General features: G+C 29.9%; 1 protein-coding gene across 1 annotated transcript; it reads left to right on the forward strand.

Moving 5' to 3' along the window:
• Nucleotides 1-352: 352 nt before the first annotated feature.
• On the forward strand, nt 353-3,553 carry LOC120092851 (1-aminocyclopropane-1-carboxylate synthase CMW33). The gene is made up of 5 exons (XM_039051081.1): nt 353-645; nt 764-895; nt 999-1,159; nt 1,934-2,500; nt 2,984-3,553. The coding sequence occupies exons 1-5, from the start codon at nt 469-471 to the stop codon at nt 3,426-3,428; spliced, it is 1,482 nt and encodes a 493-aa protein (XP_038907009.1). The 5' UTR covers nt 353-468; the 3' UTR covers nt 3,429-3,553.
• Nucleotides 3,554-26,975: the final 23,422 nt, after the last annotated feature.

Genomic DNA, 26,975 nt, shown 5'->3' on the forward strand with positions numbered 1-26,975 from the left:
TAATACTTTTGTTTCTGTTCCAACTACAAATTCTCCATACACGCGCGCGCGTGCTGTCGGCTATTTGGGTCCTCGTATGGTCCTGCCTTGCGCCTTATTGACCAAATTCCCATTTTAACTCTCTCTTCCCATTTTTAATTTCCTTTCTTTATTATTTTATTATTATTTTCTTTTATTTCCAATTCTCAAACAGAAAAGGAGAGGGGGAAAATAAAAGACACCACTATTTTTTTAATTTTAATTTTAATTTTTTTCCATACTTTGAACTTTGAAAAATTGAATTTTCTTCACGTTTGATTTTCCTTGTTAAGAATTTTGATCCAACCTCACTGCTTATAAATTCACTTCCATTCTGTTCTTTCTTTCGTATGTTAAGAAAACCCAAAAGCTCTCACTTTTAAACAAACTTTCAAAGAGAGAGCTTTATACAAAACCAAACAGATCAAATTATTTGAAGTATATACCAAAATGAGGTTTCATCAGATTGAAGAAAGAAACCAAGTTCTTCTCTCTAAGATCGCCATCAACAACGATCACGGCGAGGATTCACCATATTTCGATGGGTGGAAAGCGTACGATAACGATCCGTTTCACCCGGTGAATAATCCTTTAGGTGTTATTCAGATGGGTTTAGCAGAAAATCAGGTTTTGATTTGTATATTTTGGTTTTTTTTTTTTTATAGTTCTTAGAGATGGTTTAGTTTTTGTTATATTTCATGATTTGGATTTTGGCTAACTTTGTTTTGGTGTGGATTTCTAACAGCTTTCTCCCGACTTGATTGTCGATTGGATTAGAAAACATCCGGAAGCTTCGATTTGTACCGATGAAGGGCTCATGAGCTTCAAGGACATTGCCAACTTCCAAGATTACCATGGCTTACCTGAGTTTCGAAATGTACCATACACAAAACTTCTTACTATATCTCGAAATATTCTAAGTTTTAAGTTGATGGATTACGATAAATGTGTTTTTTTTTATTTCTTTCTTTCTTGTTTAGGCGATTGCGAGTTTTATGGGGAAAGCGAGGGGTGGGAGGGTGAAATTTGACCCGAGTCGAATTGTGATGGGCGGAGGTGCTACTGGGGCAAGCGAAACCGTCATCTTTTGTTTGGCGGATCCGGGTGACGCTTTTTTGATTCCTTCTCCATATTATGCAGCGTGAGTTCTTCTTCTTCATCATCATTTTCTTTTTCTTTTTTCACCATTGTAATAATTACCTTATTTAATTTTTTTCCCCTAAAAAACTCTCTCCTTTTTCAATTTCCATGGAGAGAGAAGGAGAGAGAGGAAGCTTTTAAGAGTCAATATTCCTTATGTCCATTTTAGAAATAAGAAAGAGAGAGAACCCATTTGACAATTAATTACTATACAAATTCTCTTTGAAAGTTTGAAATTTTTATAGGGTCAAAACTTCAACCACATCCTTTACCAAGAAATAAAGTCATAATCATAATGAAGAATAAAAATTAAACCTCCCAAGTCAACCTTTTAAAATGTTTAACTTATTTAGTAATTATGCTTTATAAGACCAAAAAGAAATTATTTGTTAAATTTAATGAAACTTCTTTTGACTTTCATCATTACCCACTTAAATAAAATAACTTATGTCCCTCTTTATTTAATTATATTAATAATCCCAACAACTCACTCTCCACTTAGGCTAGCCTGTACATGTCTCCATTAATGATCTTAGACTAAGTTCCTTCTTCTCCAAGAAAGATATCCACGAGTATTTTCACATTTATTCATCTATTTTATTATTTTTTTTAAATTCTCTATTATACATCCAACCACCACCATCTATATTATTTTTGTTAAAATGAACATATCTCAATTGATATATAAATGTATTAGTGACCACAAGATATTTAGGGATAATTAAGTTCGAAATAAGAGAAATCTCTGTGCTGACTATCAAGGATTGTTTTACAGGTTTGATCGAGACCTTCGATGGCGAACACGAGCGCAAATAATTCCAGTCCATTGCAATAGCTCCAACAATTTCCAAATCACAAAGGAAGCCTTAGAAGAAGCCTACAAAAAGGCTAAAGAAGGCAACATCAAAGTAAAGGGTCTTATAATAACCAATCCCTCAAATCCCTTAGGCACAACATACGATCGTGACACTCTCAAAAGCCTTGTCACCTTTGTGAATGATAATAATATTCACTTAATTTGCGATGAAATTTACTCTGCCACTGTCTTCAAATCCCCAAGCTTCACTAGCATTGCAGAAATTATTGAAGAAATGGAGCATTGCAAGAAGGACCTCATCCATATACTTTATAGTTTGTCCAAAGACATGGGGCTCCCTGGTTTTCGAGTTGGAATTCTTTATTCTTACAACGATATCGTAGTGAGCATTGGTCGGAAGATGTCGAGCTTCGGCCTCGTGTCTTCCCAGACGCAACATTTGCTCGCCGCCATGCTTTCTGACGAGGAGTTTGTGGACAACTTTCTAGCTGAGAACTCGAAACGACTCGCGAAAAGGCATGCAAGGTTTGTTAAACTATCCTTCAACTCAAAAACTTTTTTTTTTTAATTTATCCGCTTTCAAAATCTTCATTTTGACCAATGAATTTTTTCTCTTACAAAATCTTTAAAGACGACAATAAAATCAAATTTGAATAGCTAAAATAAGATTTTAATATTCAATTACTTTTATTATAACACTTTAATTGTAGGTTAAAGTTAACACAAAATCCAAGATGTCATGATAAATATTATCAATATAAGAAATGACCAAATAACATTATACATATGAAAAAAAAAAATTAAGTGCAGGCTTGTGCAGCTTAGAAAGCATCCAATAAAAAACTATCATGTGATAATTTTTTTAAAATATAAATTGAACTATTTCTTTTTATTTTTTATTTTTTTCTACTATACATAGAAAATGGCAACAAAGATTGGAACCAACATAGACTACACTTAATTATTGGCACTTACCGGAAATCTAACGACATATATATTAATATTCAGGTTCACAAAAGAGTTGAAGAAAATGGGGATCACTTGCTTGAATGGGAATGCAGGGGTTTTTGTGTGGATGGATTTGCGGAAGCTATTAAAAGACCAAAGCTTTGAATCAGAAATGGAGCTTTGGAGAGTGATTATCAATGAAGTGAAGCTCAATGTTTCTCCTGGCTCATCCTTTCATGTCACTGAGCCAGGTTGGTTCAGAGTTTGCTTCGCAAACATGGACGATAATACCGTCGATGTTGCTCTCGATAGAATCCATAGCTTTGTCGGAAAGATTGACAAGAAGGAAGACAATACCATCACAATGCCACCGAAGACAAAGCGTCGAGAGAATAAGCTGCGGTTAAGCTTCTCGTTCTCAGGGAGAAGATATGAGGATGGCAATGTTCTTAACTCGCCTCACATGATGTCGCCTCACTCACCGCTAGTGAGAGCCAAGACTTGATAAGAATGAGTTTTAAGATCGACTTTTTAAAAAAGTGTTTTTCTATTTTTTCAAAATTTTCATACTATTCAGAGATTTTGAAATTTTTAAAAGGGTTTATCAAATAAAGTATTTTCACTCCAAAAGCACTTCTTTCAAAAGTCATCTAGAACTTATCCACAATCCACCTACTTATATGAAATATTGCATACATGAATTCTTATGTGTAGCTTTCAAGGAGAATATAGTTAGTTTTTTCTTTTTTGGGATTATTTTGACTAAAAATCTAGGATAGTCTATTTTTTCCCACTGTGAATATGGTTAACCTTCATATTTTTTTTGGTGGGAGGATATGATAGAAAATGATTGATAAGGGTTTGGTTTTATTTTTATGGGTTTTCCCTTTGGAGAGCTAACCTTTGGGAATAGTAATTAAGTTGGATTTTTATGTATGGTTATTACTATTAAATGAAATAATTGTCCTTCATGAATTACAATTGCTACTAGCCTTTTTCTTGTTACATTCTTACATACCCATTTTGAACTTCAGAGGAGGATCTTTGAAAATAAAAAAATAAGGGAAACTATTTATATAAAATAACACAATTTTAATATTTTTTGATAAAGACGGATAGAGAAGAATAAAAGCCTATCAGTGTCTATCAGTGATAGAAACTGATAAAAGTCCATCACTGAACGTTGATAGAAATCTATCAGTGTCTATCAGTGTTTTTTTTTTTTTGTTATTTCTGTCAATAGTTTGACATTTTTTCTATCGGTGAAAAATCGCATTTTCAAAATTTACTTATTTTCATAATATTTCAATTGGAAGCAAAAAAAAAAAAAAAGTCTAAATTCTCATGTAAGATAGACTAAATTATAAATAATACCCTTAAACTTCGTAATTTGTTTCAAAACTACCCCTATACTTTTAAAAGTTGCAATATTACTCTTCAACTTTCATAAATGTTTCAAAACTTCCTACGAATAAAAATTCTTTAGAACTTCGTACAAAAATAAGGACTTAGAAATTAGAACTATGTGGTAATGACCTAAAACGATGCAGTAATCTACATTTTTGTTCTAGATCACTGTCACATTTTTTTTATGTTTCAGTATCCGTCTAAAATTTTTTTAAAAAAATTATATTCCAAGGATATATTTTTTAAATATTTAAGAAAGTTCAGGGATAATGTTACATGGATATTTTAAAAATAAAAAGACAAAGTTTAAGGCGTATTTTAAATAAATAAGTACTATGAGATATTCCAATTGAATAGAAAAGCTATAGTCAAAAGGAACATACATTTATTTTATTTCTTGTTATGGAAATTTCTTGCTAACATCAAAATCCAAAATTCTTCATACTTAAAAGATTATTATATAAAGAAACCTTATTGACTTTAAATACTTGGGAAAAGGTATGGTATGTTAAAGATTATTACGTTTGTTGGATTAGTCACTCTAATGATAACGATATATCTTCTGTCATGTTGTGTCATCAGTGGCACACTTTTTTTCTTATTTTTCTTCTAATTCATTTTAACAAAAAATATATATATTTTTAATTACATATCAGAGTTTATGACATGTAAATAAAGTTGTAGTTTAATTTAATTCAACTCTTGATTTAGGTAAATGGTAAAGTAATTATTTTATAGGTAATTGCATTAGGTAGTATTTTTTGGGATAATAATAAGTATATAGCAACATTCTCAAAGAATTGCAAATATAGCTAAATGTATCAGTGATAATTCTTACCAGCAATATGATTTATCATTGATAGATATCTATGAGCGATATAGTCTACCATTGACATACATATCGAAAACATAATCTAAATTTTGTTATATTTATAAATTCTTTTGTAATGTACTATATTTACAAATACTTTGGGTCTGATTATAAACATCTATGATGTTGAAGTACAATAATTAGTAAAGTACAATAGAAAAGTGACTCATATTACAAAGAAGAAGAAAAAGAAGATTAAAGGGAGAAGTACGAAGAAAAACGAAGAACTTCTTCATTGAATTGTTGAAGATACCTAAATGGTTTATATTTTGGTGGATGTTGTAGGGACACAAATGTGAAGATGAAGATTAGATGATTATAGGGTTTGGTCTTTTATTTATTTTTTTCCTTTTAGTTTGCTCGAGTAGTTAGCTTTTTAAATAGGTTGCCTAGTTTTAGATTGGAAAAGATTAGATGAGTTACTTGTCTTTTTCTTTAAAAATAGGTTGCTCGAGTACTTTAACATTTATGATGTTGAAGTACAATAGTTAATAAAATACAATAGAAAAGTGACTCATATTACAAAGAAGAAGAAGAAGAAGATTAAAGGGAGAAGTATGAAGATAAACGAAAAACTTCTTCATTGAATTGTTGAAGATACCCAAATAGTTTATATTTTGGTGGATGTTGTGGGGACTCAAATGTGAAGATGAAGATTAGATGATTAAAGGATTTGGTCTTTTATTTATTTTTTTCCTTTTAGTTTGCTTGAGTAGTTAGCTTTTTAAATATGTTGCCCAGTTTTAGATTGAGAAAAATTAGATGAGTTGTTTGTCTTTTTTCTTTAAAAAAAGGTACGCGTAGAAATAAATACGTCAAATCACGTGTCAGATACATATCGGGGAAGTATATGGAAATATCGGTATCCGCTATGTGTCTTATACGAATTCTTTGTCTCACATGAAATATATGTGCTTTATAGCCTAAATATGTCTGTAGAAACATAATCATTAAGTGGCCACGAAAGGCTATTTCGTTGAAATCTTCATTCCTTTTAACTATATTCATAGTAAAAAAAATTAATTGATATTTTCGGCAATTGAAACTATGCTATGTTTGTAAAGAAATGGTAAAATTTAATTGAAATCTTCCACTAGTTGAATTTTTTATTTTGTAGAAACGTGTGTAGTTGACTTGGACATTTGGTAGTGGGATTAGACTAGACTTTCTGATGTGTTGAATGTTCCTTTTTTGGATAAATTTGAACCAAATTCTTGTTAGGTTAGAGTAATCTTATATGTTTGAGCTTCAATATAATATTTTATAACTTGATTGGAGGTGTTTAATTTGGTTGAATTTTATTTGATTTATTAATATTAGTTGGTCTAAAACAATTTTAGTTAGTTTTTAGAAGGTAAATATGTAGAAACAATCAAGATTCTCTTATCCTACTTCTTATAAAAATAATTAAATTAAATATTTAAAATTAATTATGGCAATTATTTAAATTCAATTTAATCATAGATGTTTATAGTAGTTATTATAAGCTATATAATGAATACAAAATAAACAAGTGAAATTTAGTTCTTATAAAAAATGAAAATTAAATTATGATTTACAAAAGAACACTATACAAAAGATTGTATAAAAAGGGGAAAAAAATACTAATAAAAAAAGGGTTTCGGTTGGTAACATTAATTTATCACAAAGATAATAGTAACAAAAAGACAGGTAAAGTTAATGAGGTTAAATGGAGTCAAAAGTTGGTTGGGAAATTGCATTTATTTGATGTTTGCATATAATTCTATTTTATAAATAGATATAGATTGTCTCTAGATTTATAAAAGTATAAGACTCATTCAAACATTTTTTTATATATTTTTTTTTCAAATTCTTGAATTTTTTTCTTAGTAACAATTGGTTTCTTTTTTGTTTCTACTTTTAGAAAATATATTGAAAGTCTTAGTTTTTACAAATTCTGTTAATTTTCTATAATTAATTTTAAAATACCAAATAAATTATGATTGAATTCGTTTTCTTGAACTATTTTTTTTTCACTATTGAAATTAAAAAATCCACTTAATTATTATAATGAAAGTTAATAATATCAGAGATAAAAAACGGAATAGTTGCAAATATAGCAATCAAACCTAAAGATGTAAAAAAAAATTACAAATATGACAAAATTTAAATAATCTATCAATGATAAACCATATTGTTGGTAGGAGTCTATCACTAATAGATCATATCATTGGTAACAATCTATCAACGATAAAAGTCTATTACTGATAGACTTTGCTATATTTGCAAACTTTTTTAAAATGACGTTACACTTGATTATTATGCCTAAAAATGCCATCAATTGTAATTACCCTAAAAAAACTAGTTGAGATACTGGGTGCATCTACCGATCCATCTATCCTTGTTACTTGTTTTTTTTTTTTTTTTTAAAAAAAAGAAAATAATATCAAAGACAAAAAGTGACTATTAGTGACAAACACTCGAAACTCAAGTGTAAAACTAAATCTATCGATCTAAAGGCGAAATGAAAACTAAATTGAAAACTCAAAAATAAAATGCAACGTTTTGAAAACATAGGATTAGGGACCAAATAAAAATTAAATTCAAGAGTAAAAATATAATACCCTAAAACCTAGGGACCCATATAAAATCTATATTCAAAACTTAGGTAGTAGAGAGAATTTTCTTCTTCTTTTCTAAACATCAACGTTAACATTTCATAGACATTTGAAACTTTAAACAAATAAAGTAATGAATCCAAATATAGTTGGATGGAATAACATCACATGACTTTTGATCGTTTCAAACGTTGACAATTGAATTATTTAGTTGACAATATCGTTGAACTAAGAAAAAGAGATTGTAATAAAAGTAGTAGTAGGGTAGTGTACGTATGAATGAATAAACGAATAGAGTTGGTAATGGAATTTGATAATTTTGGTTGTTTAATGTATGGTTTAGTGTAAAATGATAAAATGTGTTGCGTATTGGAAATAAAAGGCAGCGTCGGCCATTGTTAAGAAGGTGGAGAGTGTGTGTGGCCAAACTCTCTGTATCTCTACCATCAAGAAATGAAGAGAAGACAAGTGGATATATCTATTTAAAGCAAAGAAGAACCAGGTTTGGACGTAAAAACAATATAAAATGACTGTCCTTTTCAGCTACGCATTTCATGGAGACAAATATGTAGTTGCACCCCAGGTTATCCTCATCTTTATGCATCTCCTTTAATTATATTGAATTTTTTAAAAATATATATATCTTGTTTTAAAAAGAATTATTTATCATGTGACAGTTTGTAATCGAACATCTCACTAGAATGCCTAAAAATGGGTCCAGCGTGAAATGTATCTAAGGATTTTTCTTTCATCAAACATTTTTCTCACATCTCCATTTTCGATGATCTAGTAGAAATTAAAAGTTTAAGACCGGTCCAGTTTGGTAACCTTTTGGTTTTGTTTTTAGTTTTTGAAAATTAAACCTATAAATACCTTTTTTAACTCTAAATTTCTTGCTTTGTTAACTAGTTCTTATCAATGTTTTTAAAAACCAAACTAAGTTTTGAAAATTAAAACATTATAAGGATCGAGAGAACATATGTTTAGTTTTTGAAAACCAAATGGTTAAGATAATGTATTACCAAATTTTGTAATAAAATTTTATATTCAATAGTTAAGATAATATAAAATATCAATAATAGATGTAATACTTGAAATTTATTAAGTCTAAATAATATATTTATTTTTAATAATTAATTAAAAAATTGATTGTCACATCCCCTCCCAAATTACCCTTCTTAATCCAGAAGTGAATGTGACGACAGTAGTTACCAACCATTTGTGACACTTACTGCCTAACTAACATCTTTAACCTGCTTAGATCCCTGGAATACATATATAACATTCACCAAACTAATGAAACTTTAAAAAATACCTCAGAACACCAGGGATCAACAATAACATAATTACATTATATTAACACATACAGAGTTCAACGGTCCCAATATACTTTACTAGCCCCTAATATGAGCAACACATATGTACAGACATTTACAAAATTTACAAAATAAACACCTAAAAATACTCTTTAGACTTTGAACTTTTAACTGGAGTCCTTGAGTGACAGAGCAAGATGACAGCTAACCTCTAGGGAGATGACCACTACCTGGGAAAAGAAAAATATTTGAAAGAATGAGCTACTCGCCCAGTGAGTGACTTAATAAAAACATAAATCTCATGCTTAAACTGAAAGCTCGAAAACATAATACTGGAACTAAAATATGCCAAGCAAACGTGTACATAAAACTTTTAAAACCATTATATCTGAAACCTGAATCTTAGTTGAGAATGAACATCCATCACTCTAATTCCCAACGCCAAGCCATGGCTAGATGTGACCCCTACTTCAATCTCTTCATACTAAACTATGGCTAGGAGAGGCCCCTATGTCGATCTCTTTAAATATACCAATGAGCATCTCAAGCAACTTCCTCTAACATAAACATTGATAACTACTCTTAAGCACCATTAAACATCATTATTCCCTAGTTGAGAACGAGCATACATCGCTCTAGCTCCCAACGTCTGTTACCGGCCAAGAGACCCATACTTCGGCCTCCCTTTGCTGGTATATGGCCTAGAAGACCCATACTTTGGCCTCTCAATCAGAGCTACCTACGTGCACGTGGAGTTTTCTAAGTACCGTCAATACCTTAGGTACATTTACTCAGATACCTTTCTTACCTTCAGTATCTGGCTCACTTAAGCCGTCAAGTTCTCGAAGTGCAACTAAAAAATTATTTTCAAATATAGCATAGAAATCTCTTTAGGATACCTTCCCTGCCTTTAGTATCCTTTTTCATTGTGTTTAGGAATACCAACACATATACTTTGACAACCTTAGGTATTTAAAACATAGTACATCAAGCTTCATTCAACCTTAGCTATAATCCTAACGCATGCTTCATACTTTGTAAAATAAGTTGGCTTAAAAACCATTAGTATGCGTTAGACATGGAAAACATACTTGGAAAATTCATACATTAGTAAACATCATGCGTTGGTCATGCTTTCAATCATAGAAATAAGTTGCATTCAATCACATAAAACTTAGCATGAGAATAAATTTGCAAAGCATAAACTTTATCATTTAGAAACATTAGTCACTCACAGCTCGTCGGGGCTCTTAAATGGTTTATATGCCTCTCCTAGCTCTTCTTGGTCTGAAAGGACATAATCCCCGGTTAGATTCCTTAGAATTCTCAGCAAAATACTTTAGGTAGCTCGCTTACTAATGAAACTTTTCACCAACAAAACAGCATTACTAGTAAGATGATCATCATGAGCGAGATCATCCTCATCAGCGAGACTTACCACTTCCAGCGAGATTTGTGACCTCTAGCGAGATTTGTAACTTTCCAGCGAGATTTGCATCCTTAGAGAGATCCTCCTCTTCCTTTACTCACTCTCGCTCTTGCTCAATTTCTTATCTCTCGTTCACTCTCACTCATTTTCTTATCTCTCGCTCGCTCTCGCTCACTATGGTGAGCTGCCTACTTAATCTTCCCAAGAAGTTGCCTGCTTATGCACCGATTCCTTGTTCCAATTTCAAAAATTCATAACTCAAAATTCAAGACTCTTTTTAAGAAACTTCCTTCTACAAACTTGTTTAGAATTGAGTTAACTTTTTTATCTTTAAAATATTAGCCGATAATTTCTTGTAGTTTGTCCTGGAACTTTCAATCTTCACTTCGAGCTCTGATTAATCTAAGAATCTGCCTCCTCTTCAAATTCTTCACTTTTTGCTATTCTCCGTGTGAGATCTTTCTCTGGAAAAACAACCGCAATAACTAGATTTTCCCAGCTTTGGAACGGAACTGATCTCACTTGATTTGCTCAAGTTTCCAAAATCGAGCTTTTGATGTTCCTCTCCCTTTTGTACTTCTTTCTCCTCCCCTGTTCAAGGGTTAAACTACCACCTCATCCAGCACTTAGTGCTTCCGGCCAATTCCCATTAGTGAATTTCTTAAATTAATTTATTTTTCCTTCCCTTCCTTCATAACCCACGTTAGGCTTTCGCCTCATAATATAAATTTAGAGTGCATCGCAAACTCCATCTTCTAACGCCCAACGCCTATCGTCTAGCGCCCAACGTCTATCATTTAGCACCCAACGTCCATCGTCTAGCATTCAATATCTATCGTCTAGCATTCAACGTCTATCATCTAGCACTTGTCGTGCAGCTCATCGTCTAGTGCTGATGTCGATCGTGCAGTGCCAACGCCCCATTGCTTAACGCCATCGTCCAAGGTATAGCGCTATCGTTTAGAGAGATCCTTCGTATCGTCTAGCGCCCAGCGCCTATCGTCTAGCTCAATCGTTTAGCAAACGATCTCGCTGATCTCGCTCTCAACGATCTCGCGCATAGCCTATTGCTTAGCTACTGCGAGCATCATTTACCTCCGCGCAATTACTACACAATCGCCCAGCGCCCGCCTACACGATCGCCTACCTCATCGTGTAGTGCCGTTCACTTACTAGACGATTGCATACATAATCGTATAGTGTCGCTCATCTGCTACACGATCGTCCAGCGCCTTTGCTCGCACACACTTGAGGCTGCCGCAAGCCTTATCAACGCATGCCTACACTTTGCTTTCATACTTAGCCAATTTTCACTTGTTATATTATCTAAAACTCACCATTGACTAAGTATTTCTAACACTTAGAATTTTCTTCCTCCATCTGCCTACCTTCTTTACCTCCTTTCATAATTTTACTTAACACGCTTGTTACTCACTTATGTAGGAAAAATGGAGTACGGGGTTTACATTGATAGTCATCATTAATTGATATTTATTTATTATTGAATTAGGCTCTATTCATTTATTAGGTACAAAATTCCCACAAGTATAGAGAGTATCTAAAAATCCATGACAAATGGGTTTTAAATTTCTTTGGATAATAATATCTTGAATTTTAAAAAGTGAAATCCTATTAAACAAACAAGAATATTAAATGTCTGTCTGAAATTTCATAGCAATATCTGTGAAACAAATAGACACTTGAATAGGAAATTGTTTGAATGTTCGATAGAAATTATTGGGACTTGGAATGGGTGTGGCATTGTCTGAGTCCCAATTTTCATTTTGTTCAAAATTTTAATGGATTTCTACTTCAAGGGTAGTTATAAAACATTTATGAAAGGTTAAAGGTAATAATACAACTTTTGAAAGAATAGAGGCATTTTGAGACAACTGACAAAGTTCAGGGATATATATATATATATATATAACCTATGTGAAATATACCATTGAACTTTGAGGTAGATTTCAATTATGCTTTAGGACTTTGAAAAGTTTTATCTTTTACTCGTGAACTTTGAAATTTGTTCCAAACAATACATTTGAACTTTGAAATTATTGAAAAATTATTTTACTTTAAGGGGCCATTTGTTTTTTTGGAAATATAGATAACTAGAATCTTTGATGCCTGGAATTATATATATTAGGAATTATAGATGTTCGACATCTTAGATTACTTGTTTGTTTTGTAGGAATATTTTTACAGATATATGAGAATATTTTGATAACTGTGTTTGTTTTGTAGGATTTCTACTTGAGAATATCTTAAATTTACATAAAGTTTCAAAAATGCCGTTACAACTATTTATTACTTTTAGTTTGATATAATTTGAATTTATATAACATATTTGTTTTTATCAATTTGAATTTTTGTTAAAATTAATACAATTTAGATTATTTTTATATATTATTTTTTAAAACAAAATAATATATCATAACTTAATATTTTTTATAAAATAAATATTAATTTGAATTTGAATTTGAATGTATTGCTAAAAAATAATAAGAATTATGATACAACTAAAAATATATGATATACATAGTTGATAGTATTTATTTCAATTATATAATGCAAATGAAGATTAATATATATGTAAAATAAAATAAAAAGGAATGACAAAAAAGTAAAATGAGGATGTTTTCAACTTGGTAATCTAAAAACTCTAGGTTTTAGAGGGTGTCAAAAACTCTCTAGATGCCCTTCGTCCGGGCATCTGAAATCTTCAAATGTTGGGATATTTCACATACGACAAACAAATATGGTAATCTAGATATCTACTTCATGAAAATCTAGGATGCTCGCGAAACAAACGATCCCTAAAATAAATGATGAAAATTTGTACCGCAAGTAATGTGAAAATATTTAGGAGACCTAGTGATATTATTTATAACTATCTATAGAATATTGAGATTGTTATTAGCATCACTTTCATCTTACAAGATAGCATTAAATTCATTTGAGTAATAATTAGTTTGCACATATCAATTGTGATCATGTTAATTTAAATGGTCAATATTATTTTAAATGATGCCACAGATGTCTTTCAAGTTTGACAGTTCACATTAACAAATTCAAAAAATAAAGGATTTTTTGTGCACTTGGACAATCCTTCCTTCAATGCGTCATTTATTTGAGAAGACTAGAACAATGTTACATACAATTCTTTACATACCATTGATATCAAAACATACATTAGGATTTAGGTTTATTTTATGTTATTTTTTAAAAATAATAAATAGTTTAAACAGTCATAATTGATGATATTGATACTGACTTGGAGTCCATTATTTCATATATTAACTAGCTTTCTGTAAACTTTTTTTTTTTCTTTTAAGAATATAAACTTTGTAGCTCATGAAATTACTAAAAATGTCCTTTCTCCTTTTACAACCAAAAAAGGGGGAAAAGTCATTCCATTATACAAGTTATTGTTGGTCTAATCTTCCTTTCTTTCTTACGTGAGATAGTTTGCTTTGTGTGTTTCCTCTCTCATCGGTAGAAATATGGGTGTTCAAAAAACCCGATAATCCAACCAATTCGGCCTACTCAATTCAAATTGGTTTGAGTTATATTTTATTTTGAGTTGGGTTGGGTTAAAAAAAAAAAATTCCAGATCGGATCTCGGGTTACTCCCTTTTAGGGTCAGGTCAACCCAACCCGAATATATATATATAATAAAAAAATAAAACAAACCTACTTTCGACTCCCTAGATGCAATCGCACCTTTGACTTCCAATTTTTTGGACACTTGAAGACGTGCCTCACGTCTGACGCTTCAACTCCGATCTCACGCTTCCGGCTACACATCTCCGGCCTCACGCTTCCGACCTCATGTCGATCTGCCGTCTTTATTTTATTTTAAGAATGATTAGGTACAATCTACCCCTCTTTATTTTACTTACCATAAAAATAAAAAATAAAATCTGATTTAACTTTATATATATATATATAGATTTTTTTAATTCTCAAGAAAATGATAACTTTTTTTATGTGGATAAAAGAATTGAAATAAGCATTTGTTAAGAGGAGATAATTAGGTGATAATTTATGTATATGGAAGGAATAATATATGTTATAATTAAAATGTAAAAACTGTAACAGAAAAACATATGCTAATTCCAAACACAGTCAATGATTAAATATATGTCCATATGTCGTGGTAAATTGAAGGGTACATCAATATCATGGTTTAATAGATAACGAACTCCATATCATATATCTGCCCAATATATATAAATATTTGAGAAAATGTCAATTTATATCTCTAAATTTTGAAAATCATATCAATTTAAACTCTAAAATAATAGTTGTTTCAATTTAAATCCTAAACTTTGGGATAATAACAATTAAAGCCTCAAACTAATAATTGTATCAATTTAAACCTGGACTTTCATAAGTATACCAATATAAACTTTGAACTTTCCTGAGTACATCAATTTAACCCCTAAATTTTTACAAGTGTATCTAAATAAAATATAACGAAGGGTTTAAATTATAACACTTATGAAACTTCAATGTTTAAATTTATACACTTCAGAAAGTTTAGAGTTTAAATTGATATCACTATTAGTTTGAGGTTTAAATTGATACACTTATGAAAGTTTAGAGTTTAAATTGATACAATTAATAGTTTAAGATTTAAATTGATACAAACTCAAAATTCAACGATGTAAATTGATATTTTCATTAAATATTTACTAGTGATAAAATATCTAAACTTATTTAGATGGTAAAAAAAAGGTTTAATTATTAGTTTAAATGGTTTTATTATTTGATTTCTAAGAATATCTGATATTTTATTGATTTTTTATCGAGATATCATGAAATTTAATTAACATTGATATTTTAATCGAATTTGTACATAGTTATATTATCATCTTAAAAATCAATGACTCAATTTTTATTACTACAAAATATTAGAAAAAATGGTTGTTCATAGTTAAGAAAGAGTGTTCTTTTATTCATTATTATTTTCGTCATTGTTAAATTATAATACAAAATTAATGAAGGTGAGTTAAAATTTCTTGACAATTTAGAGATGAAATAGATACGATCTAAAATGGTGTTCGGGTTGAAAATTATAATTTTAATAAGCACATTTTAAACATTAATATAGAATTTCACACTTCATATATGAGTTCTCTTTCAAACAAAGACATATCTTAATTATTAGAGAATCCTTTTCAACATTCTGCCAAAAATTCCATTCTAAGAAATTAATGCTATCATGGTCGATTAAGAAAAGTCCTGTCTTTTGTATTTTCTTAACTAAAAGTATTAATTACTTGGAAAAATATAGGATCATAGGTTTGAATATAATATATATATAAAAATAGTCAAAATGTTTAGCTGTAAAGTAGTCGCCCTTCTCATCCATTAGTTCAAATGATGTTTGAGTTTAAATTTTCTTCTGCGACTCGAACGGATAATCGAAAAATTACGAAATTAAATTGATTAGTTTATTCATACAAGTTTTTCAGGTGGTTTTTTTTATATATTTTAGGATAAATATCAATTTATACCCCTTAAATTTAGATTGTATTAATTTAAATCTTAAACTAATAGTTTATCAATTTAAACCTTGAACTTTAAGGGTATTATCAATTTAATGTTAGCATAATTACTTTATATCTATATTGAATAAATAAATCCTAGGACCATTCAGACCAAATTATCAAGAATAAATAACATATCGGATTCCATTGAGAAACCGATGATAGCTTCAAGATGATGATAGTTGACTATGATCTTCTTCAACAAAAACTCCGAATGCCCTTAGTGGAATCTCTCTCTAGATGGGATTCAAGAAAGACAAAATGCGTATTGTTTCAGTATATTGGGACCATAGCCCTAACGTCTCTTTATATACTAGTTCAATTAGGTTTCATTAAAACCTAATTAACTAAGAATGAGCTTCTACCCATTATTATTGCATCAATTTAAAGTCCATCTCAATTAGAAATCTAGGATTTTAATTAATTAGATCACATAATATGGCCCAATCTAATAAAGTAATCCAATGTGATAAAATAGTAATCCACATATATAGCCCTACTTTAATTATATGTATTATTATTTAAAAAATACGTCTTACAATCTCCCTCTTGGGCTATGTCTGTGTACCTAATATATTTAAATCACATCAACCTTAAGTGTCCATAAACAGGTTATTTTGATAATAGAATTCCCTTTTAGTTCAATCTGGTCCATCTCTTGTCTTAACACCGAATCTAGGTGACTTTCGTCACTACCTTTGTAACTAAACCTTCCTTGATCACCAATTCCAATACATTCACTGACATAGATCAAGTATGGATGAATACCAAGGAAACTACATGCAAAGTGATCTAGATCATGCCTTGTTCCCAACTGATCCAAATTTCTTAGTGAGATCATTCCAAAAAACTTTGTGCTAAACTGCATTTGTTAAACTGCACGCATGATAAACAAGCTCAGATAATAAAACATAAACCATAAACTTTATTTTATATAGAAAATAAACAAAACAAGGCTAAAGAACATCCTTAATAACAAACTCCCACTAAACCATGGAATTAGAAAAGTGACTAACACACATGTGAGCAACATGCTCATGAAAAACTATAGTTCTTGGTATCCAACATAATTGGAATCAGAATACCCAATGATCTCTAAGACATTTGATCTCTAACAAGTGAGCATATAATCTTTTGTTCTCTGTAAATACCTCATATCCCATTTGGCTGCTTTCCAATGATCCATCCTCAGGTTGCTCAAATATCTGCTTGGCATTCCAACTATGAATGCAATATTTGGACGCATACATACTTGAGCATACATTAGACTTCCAACAGTCGATGTATAGGGAACCTTCTGCATCTCCTTAGTCTTGAGTGTAGTCTTGGGGTATTGATCTAAATGAAATCTATCACCTTTAGCAATCAGGGTATATCCTCGTGCATAATCTTTCATGCCAAATCTACTAAAAAATCTTTCCAATATAGTTCTTTTATGATAATCTCAAAATACCTTGATAACGATCTCGTAGTATTTCAATTCCTAATACAAAAGAAGCATCACCAAGATCCTTCATCTCAATTTTTTTTTTTGAGAAATCTCTTAGTGCCATGCAGTAAACCTACATCATTACTTGTTATGAGTTTGTCATATAACCTAAAAAAGATTGATTTTACTCCCATTGAACTTGTGATATACACAATCTTCCACTATATTTACCTCAAAACCAAAGGAGGTTATCACTTCATGGAATTTGTGATAGCATTGATGAGAGGCTTACTTGAGACCATAGATGGATTTCTTCAATTTGCATGCCATACACTTTGAATTACCAGAAACAAAGTTTTCTGGTTGCACCATATAAATCATCTCATCAATGTTTCCATTGAGAAATGTAGTTTTTACATCCATCAGGTGTAGCTCTAAATCAAAGTGAGTTGTGCTATGATTCCCTGAAAATTTCTTTTGATGAAACCGGAGAGAAAGTCTCTTTGTAATCATGTCTTCCTTTTGAGTAACACCATTTGCAACAAGACGAGTCTTATATCTTTCAATATTTCCGTACAAATCCCCTTTGGTTTTAAATATCCAATTACAACCTATGGGTTTCACTGTTCCCAAATGTCATTGTCTTTCATGTATTAATTGTGAGTATATGCTTCATTTAACCGTTCATTATTTCAGTTGGTCTTACTTAAATATCTGAAAACATGAGTTCAATCCCTAAGTTGAATGGATCAAATTTTAAGATTTGGAAGGAAAGCCTAGAGGTACTTCTCGAGTGTATGGATCTAGACCTTGAATAAAGGATCGATAAAACTACTTCTACTAAGAAACAGATGAATACAACTAATATTGAAAAGTGAGTACGGTCAAATTGAAGAAATCAAATTCCTTAGCCGAAGCACGTGAATGCGTGTGCTTACGAAATTCGTTTTGGAAGTCAAGAAAAAAAAAAAAAACATACATAATGATATAGGATAAATATACATTTATAGATAAACATGCTGAGAGAAGAGGAAGAAAGGACTAGGAGATTAACCCTTGAAGACAGTCTTAAACACTTTCCTCTCGAACAAACTCCCACATCACGAGCTCTTCGAATAGTGAAAATCTCCCACAAACTTCTCTGCATCAACTTCAACAGGACACCACCATGGGTCCTTCCTTGCTATTCTCCGGTAAGAATCAAGATGAGTGGATCTGTTGTTTGGAGAAGGGAAAGTTAACTTTTGAGAGATTGAGAGAGTTTGATTTTGTTGAGAGAAAATTGAGTGGGATATTTGTCAGAAGAACTCTTCTTGTCTCCTTTTTCCATCACTGAACCCTTCAGTGAATGAGACATGTGTGAGGGGAGATAACTCCCCTCACTCTCACATTAACTCCCTTGCTAACTGCAGAGGAGTTAACTTTTATATTTAGATAAAATTAAATCTTATTTAATTTAATTAATTTAAATAAATATTAATTAATCCAATTAATTAATATTAATTAACTAAATTTCATATATTTAATTAATGTCACATTTGATTCACATTCAAATAAATTTCCTCTCGTATATTATAGTTTTAATATGAATCTCATGTACATTAAGTTTAACCCATAGTTTTAATATGATTCTCATTCATATTAGAGTTATCCTATAGTTATAATATGCATCTCATTCATATTATTTGATTTTTAAATCTTATTCAAATACTTTATTCTCTCATATAACTTATAGAATTAATATTAATCATATTCATATTAATTTTAACTTATAGTTTAATATGAATCTCATTCATAATAATATTTCAATCTTAATCATTCCTTTATTTAATTTAAAAAATTCAGATTAATAAAAAGATGAATTGATTCTTGTTTTATCCTTAGTGAGCTAGCAAGGGAACCTTATGAACTTACCGATTAGAAGTTCCAATTATACGAGATTTATTCAAATATTTATCTCTCTCATATAATAAAGTATAATTTTGAACCTCATTCAAAATTAACTTCATATTGTAATGTATCTATACATTATATTAATTATATCTTATACAATTAATTCTCTTATCTAATTTGAACAATTTAATTTAGTTTAAAATAAATTGATTCTTGTTTTACCTTAGTGAGCCAGCAAGAGAACCTTATGGACCTACAGATTAGAAGATCCAATTATAGAGATTAATTAATTAAGCCCTTTAATTAAATTAATCAACATTCATTAACTGCAGGTCACTCCACTAAAGACTCACAATTGCACTCTTCGCACTGTAGATATATATTTCTATATCCATAGATATAACCAATCAATAGTAAGTCGATCCTTCGCGAATTGCTCGTTAACTACAGATAGGTCAAATTACCGTTTTACCTTGGTAGTTATATCTAACTCCTTAAGTACTATTGATCCCTCTAATGAACAAACAGTTCAGAGTCCAACTATAAACTAATCCATCTCGGGCCAGTGAGAAGGTGAGGCTATTGTATGCCCTACAACTCATAGATAGTAAATATAAATAATTGACTGTCATCAATAAGGAGTTATAGATGTTATTTCAATTAGTGTTATTGATTGTACTATATTTTTTTTTGTCTTAATAACCCTAAATCCGATAAACTAACATCTTAGGTTGTCTTATGAGTCTTGAAGTGTATGTAGAGACATACATGGATCAATGTTTAAGATACAACCTAAAGGGTCTATAGTATAGGGATAAGGCTGAATACCTTATCCTAGTGACACTATGGATATGACCAATTTGTATTTGATACAAATGCAATGATCCAACGTGTTCATGTAGGTGACATGTGAGTGGAGGTATCCTCTGCAATGAGTTTGACCATACCGCAAAATAATATGAATTCCTGAGTATTGATCTATTCACTAGATGACCTAGGCAACTTAGTCTTAATCCTGAGTATATTATGAACTCCTATTCACGAGGGATTGTTGTTTGATTTGTATGGTTGAGAGTGGTCAGTTTGTGACTCAATAAGTCTACCATTTTGGGGACAAGACGGAGTGGAGAGCTAGGAACATAATAATACAAGATGGAATTCACTCATTCCCAACTTTAGGGTAAGTGGATGAGTGTTCCCTTAAGTGGTATCTTCGAGACTTGAAAAGAGGGTCTCCCCCCACTAGCTCGAGAGGGGTTTTTGTTTTATGGTTGGACCATAAATAGGTTGTTTATAAGAGGAGCACTGGTACTTAAAAATAAAGAAGTAAACTTGGGTTAAAACAGTAATTTTGACCCACTGGTGTTACAAATACTCGTGAAAGACTAACTTGTTGTTAATGGTATATATCTGTAGACATAGAAATATATCTATAATGAAAAGAGTGTAGCTATGGGTCTTTAGTTGAGTGTATCCATAGTTAACGAATATTGATTAATGTAATTAATAAGTTTAGTCAATTAATCTAATATCGTTGAAGCTTATGATCTGTAGGTCTATGAGATCTCTTCCTAGCTGGAATTGAGGTAATTATGTCTTGAATAGAGTTTGAAATGTTCAAATTCACTTAGAAAAATAGTATAATGTATAATGATACATATAATATAAATTTTAATCTATAATATAAAATTTAAATTTGAATATGATTGAAAATTAATTTATGGGAGAATTGAATATTTGAAGGAGTTCAAACATTAATTTAATATGAATTGGATTCATATTAAAACTATAGGATCAATGCGTATTAGATGCATACTATAGGTTATGAGAGAAATATAATTGAATATGATTCAAATGTAGATTGAATTAAGCATTTGATATTTAATTTGGTAATTAATTAATTAACTATTAATTTAATTTAATTTCATTAAATTTGATTTAATTAAGTTAATTGAATTAAAACCATAAGTTATGTGAGAAATGTTTCATTTAAATATAATTTAACTGAAATTATTAATTAAATTAGATTTTATTAATTATAAATTTAATTAATTAATAATTAATTAATTAAATTAAAATTTTGATTTTATTAAATCAAATAACTCCTATGTAGGAGAGTTATCTGAAACGTGGGATAGCTCCCACGTTTTCCTCTCTCTCTCTACTAATTAAAAATATCTGCAAAAAAGTGAAGAAGGTTAAGAGTTTTCTTCAAGAACGAACTTTTTATAGAAGCGTTCTGTGAAAAAACAAAATCCCTCCAAAAATTTTTCCTTTTCTTCCCAATTAGAAATTTGTTTCCACAAACCAATACCAATATTTTCAGAGAATTGGAAGGCTTCCAAATTGGTAGTATTTTTGTTTTTAATTCCAAGGAGAATCGGCCTTTTCATCTGAGTTGTCAACTTGGTGTTTACTACTATCCTCAAACGTAGTCCTTCCACCACATTATCTCATAAAGTAGATGGACTAATTCATATCTGAAACAATTTTCAAATATTGAAGGATACACTTGACTATACAAATTATTGATTCACAAGCAAAGATATTGCTCTGTAGTCTAATTGACACCACTTAGGATAAAACATGGATTTCTCTACATCCGGTATTAAACGATGTATCCCATAAAGATAAAGTCTTAAAATTTATACACCACCGTCTCATTATTCATAAGTTTTAAGTTGTAAACTCAATGGTCATACCATTAACTTGACTGATGTAATTAACCAATTGTATATTAAATGTTAATTAAGTGTCATGTAAGATTTACATCCCCTCAATACTTAAAGTGTCTAAGGAAACTTTTCCTTTAGGCATATCAAATTCATTGTAGAATGGTACATTCTCATTCCATCTGAAGCTATTACATCGAACATTAAAAACTACTTTGTAAACATATGATGCATGAGACAAATTTAACATGATGTCCTAAACATCTTTATGTAGACTTTTAATATACAAAAACACTTCAGATCAATTATTTGAAATTGGTTAAATAGTCAACTATCATACGAATTTCTACCTCATTCATAATGAGTAAATATCATAAAATAGCTAAATAACCACTTTCCATTTTCTTGTATGTACAAGAAAATTGTCATTGTTCAAAGTCATGAGTTATGATACTGTATCAAACCCTTATTCTCAATTATCCTAATTGTGAAATTCATTTATCATATGTACACCACAACTTTGCAAATCTTTTACAATTTGATTTCTAAAAAATGTACTCAAATTTGTGTAGATGCATTGAACTTCTTTTCATAAAAGAAGTTATTCATTTTTACATATCTCATATGTAACAATGAATCAAATAATGCATACAGACTCTATTATAGAAAATTGAGTCATAATCCATTTTATCCCAACGTTGGTTTTCACCTAACGCCAAGAGTCTTACTTTGAAGATCTCTATCTCTAAATTCTACATTTTCAAGTCTTTCTTTTGTAAATCCATTTATATCTCTTCGGTTTGATCCCATCAATGAAAATCTACAAAAATTGGCTGAGATTAAATATACTACTTTATTTCAAAATTTATGACTTTGGCATAATTTCTTTTTGTCAACTTCCTTCAGCTCTTGTCATCCATTATGTCAACTTTGACTTCCAATAAGTCATAGAAAAGATTGAGTCAACCACTACTTTGAGGTTTATAAGTTTTCCTGTTGTCATCTAATATGATAATATAGACTTCAAGTAAGCCTTTGTAAAGAGCGAGTTATGTCATAACTCTCCCATTACGATGAAGACTTATCTGGTTGACAATTAGAAATTGACTTTTAAATGAAAATAAATGGTTTACAACACTCGTTAACTATTACGTGATTTTACTTGGAACTAATTCATCGACACTAGTTGACCCTATTACAAGTCCGTAACCTTCCATTTCGACTTTCAAAATGAAATCAATATTTGTCACCAAATACATCATTTTCTTTTGGACTGTCTAAAATGTCATTTATAAACTCCTCAAGGACTAGCTACATTTAGATATATTTTTTAACATTTATCTCGCCAAGTGTTTGTTTTGACACAAATGTCACAATTTACACTAATACCAAAATGTCTTAAAATAGTTTTACAACACTTTCATAATACAAAATCGTTTCTCAAACATTTTTTTTGTAGAAATAGTGTTCAAAATAGAAATCTCTATTGCATGTCCATAGTGAGTCTAGCACCAGTGTAATACTTAACCTATACTAAGTTTAACTATACCACATTTCTCTTGTTTCAACACAATTTCGTTCAAATTGTACCTAATGCTCAAAGTTGAGATATTATCTCATTTTCATCAATTAGGCATAGTTCATTAAATTTTTTGTACTAATCATTATCATCTGATCATAATGTCACAATAAACTTGCCTAAATGACTTTGATTTTAGTCTAGTTTCTTTTAAACATTTCAAAGAAAATAAGACTTAAGTTGTATTAGATTGGGATACTTCTACTCATAAATACTCATTAATCATATTAATGACATATTTACCATGTTAGACTTATTCATTCAGTTACTAAACCACCCGAGTCAAAATGCATAAGTCCAACAAATTCTTTGGCCCGATAGCCTTATTTAATAAGGTTTAATGACACTTTTGCATGAAAAATAAAATTTTTGATAGGTAATTGTAATTTAACTTTAACTCTAAGAGAATTACTTGTAACAGTCACTTAAATTACAAAGACAAATATTCTTTTAGGAGAAAAGAATTTGTCTTCCTTTATGGTTTCTTTAATCCTTACACTCTCTCAGTTTAGTATATAGATGTGTTAACAGTTAACACAGAAAAATGTATTTATTTAAAGCTGAACATTTTTTCAAACAAATTTTTAAAACATGCCATATCACTAAAATCATTCATACTCTATGAATTATTTAGTAATAAAGTTTAGAGAAGTTTAATTTCTCTTATAGTGATAAAAGCACCATATTCAACATAAATAAATGACATTTTAATGTTTCTCACTACGTTAACTGAGATGAGTTTCTTGTTGCCAACTAGAAGAACTATTCCACTAAATTAAGTATTTGCCAAGAATTACAATTAAATTGTAATGAAGAAAAATTCTGATAGCGAATCCTTATTCAACTACCAATGTGTGAATCTTTATTCACCATAAAAAACTTGGTAAATCAAGTTTACTTATTCTTGTTTTTCTTCCTTTTGAAGTATTTCTAAAGTTCCTCATCATGTGAAATTCCAAGTTAATTTGGAAACATTTTCTTTATCGACTCTAATCATAGAAATCTTTCGTGGACTCAGATAGTACCTAACTTTGGAGTTCATTTATCTTTTCATGACTCCAACTTACAATATGTTTCTGTCATAACTTTATCTTATAATCCAAACACATCATATGTTGTCTAGATGATAAAAGTAAGTTATCACTTCAAAGATAATTCATGAACTTTTCATAAATTCGCAACACCCTTTTGAAAATGTTTCCCAAATAAAATACAATTTTAAAAATACATTGCCATTTAGTGTTGATGACATTTTTTCAAGTAACTTATTTATCAAACCTTTTGACTTATATCAGTAATTAAAAATTAAAACTCTTGAGAGGAAATGACATAATTTTGAATTACATTAAATATGTTAATTGAATATGTGCAATCTTTTATCCATTCAAATTTTGCATAGAAATTAAAAATGAATCTAATAGATTTAATATAATCTCATTCATATTAATTCAAAATTTTTATTGCTACGATACTCTAGTGAGTTAGAACAAAAGCTACCTACGATCAATTACTCATTCACTGGACTGAGACATTCTCAACCAAATATTACACTAGAATAACTTTTATTCTTATAATATTTAGTTTTATTTCAAGAGTTAACCCTGATATTGACTCATACAAACACCATTCGTAGGGGAATGCATCAAGACGCCTCGAGACCAAGCATGATTCTCACGTTGTCACCTAATCATGGAGCTTGCGGGATGTGTTAATACACGTCCCTCACCCGCATACTATAAATACTTTCTCTAATTCACCTTAATATTGGCTCCTGCAAATATCATCTGTATGGGGATGCATCAAGACACCTCGAGGCCAAACATGAATCTCACAGTGTGAATTACCCAAGATAATAGGGGAATCAGACACATCATATATATCATCTTTCCTCCCACTAAGTATTTTTCAATTGAGGGTTCATTACTTAGGTAAATTAGGCTAAGAAATTTATCTAAGTCTTGTTAAATTTTCCAAATACAGCTATTATTTTGGATAGTTTAACAATGTATGATTATCATTTATTAAACACTTTAAAAATTTTAATAATCTATTGCGTACTTATAAAACATCTTACTAATTCACCTTCCAAGTCGGTTCCCAAGTAGGAGTGTTTCGTTTTCATCAGCTTAAATGTCCTATTCTTTAGATAGAACATTTTTTAGACAAAGGTCTCTTACAGGTAAATGTTCTATAAATGCAATCTTTTATTTTCTCATTTTAATCCTATTAAAAAAACATAAAAGATTTAATTTAAATCTAATATTATTAGAAATAAAATTGAAGATTAATTTAAACAGTTTTAGGCCATTTGAAACAAATTAATTAACCTTATCCTGGTCGTACTAGGCTAGCAGACAGTCAAATAATATGCATCTCGCAGTATTGTTAATTAAATATAATAATTATAAACTAATTAATTAAACCATATCTCATGCATATGATATTCATTAAAATACAAAATATAACTTTTATATTAATGTTAATGAATTACTTTAAAATTAAACACGCTTTTAATCATACATTAAAACATATAATATAATACTTATATTATAATCATGCAAACTATATAGTATAATCATACGTGTACATACTTTAGTTATTATTCTAAACATTAAATGTAACATTTATATTTAAATATGATGAATGATCATGCCATTTTATTAATTAATATAACTCTTATATTCAGTGGCAAAGCCAAGAATTTTATATAGAGAGAACACTATATGTACAAGTCTAACAAAAAAAAATCTATAAATGAATGTTAAAAAAAAAGTATTCATAACTTCATATATTAACTAATTTATTACATTACAATTTCTCTCTACAAGTTTTCATGTTTTGAAATCGATCCTGACATTTCACTTACTTCTGGTTAGAATAGATAGCAACATAAATAAAATGCACTATTCTTTGAAATGCTATATTCTAACTAATTAGAATATTCACTTAATCAAGCTATATTAAATCGTCTTGACCTTATACCAAAATTCTTAAGTTGAAAAGAAGGATTTCAAGGCTGACAAGGACCTTTTGGTAAATATGCTATATAAACTTGATCTTGAATATTATAATTATAATCATAAATTTTGGTTCTTAGTCCAGAATATGCAGGTAGTTTTTCTAGATTGATTTCTGTATAAAATCGTTCAGAATCTAAAACATTTTTCTTCTTTGAAGATGATACCTCTGTTCGCATGAGATTTCAATAGAAATTTATTTCGTGGAACTTGAACTTTGTATTTATATTAATTTTGTGGAAAGTGGGTACAATTTCTAATACATAATGTTTTGATGCTTTTCAAAATAAGCTATAATTTTTAAG

Source organism: Benincasa hispida, chromosome 12, assembly GCF_009727055.1.
Source record: "Benincasa hispida cultivar B227 chromosome 12, ASM972705v1, whole genome shotgun sequence".
Classification (NCBI taxonomy): Eukaryota; Viridiplantae; Streptophyta; class Magnoliopsida; order Cucurbitales; family Cucurbitaceae; genus Benincasa; species Benincasa hispida.

What these genes read in the sequence shown, in the direction of transcription:
- LOC120092851 (XM_039051081.1), top strand. Translation starts at nt 469, where the DNA reads ATGAGGTTTCATCAGATTGAAGAAAGAAACCAAGTTCTTCTCTCTAAG. An exon ending in TGGGTTTAGCAGAAAATCAG is followed by an intron (nt 646 to 763) that starts GTTTTGATTTGT and finishes GATTTCTAACAG; the next exon opens with CTTTCTCCCGACTTGATTGT. An exon ending in GCTTACCTGAGTTTCGAAAT is followed by an intron (nt 896 to 998) that starts GTACCATACACA and finishes TTTCTTGTTTAG; the next exon opens with GCGATTGCGAGTTTTATGGG.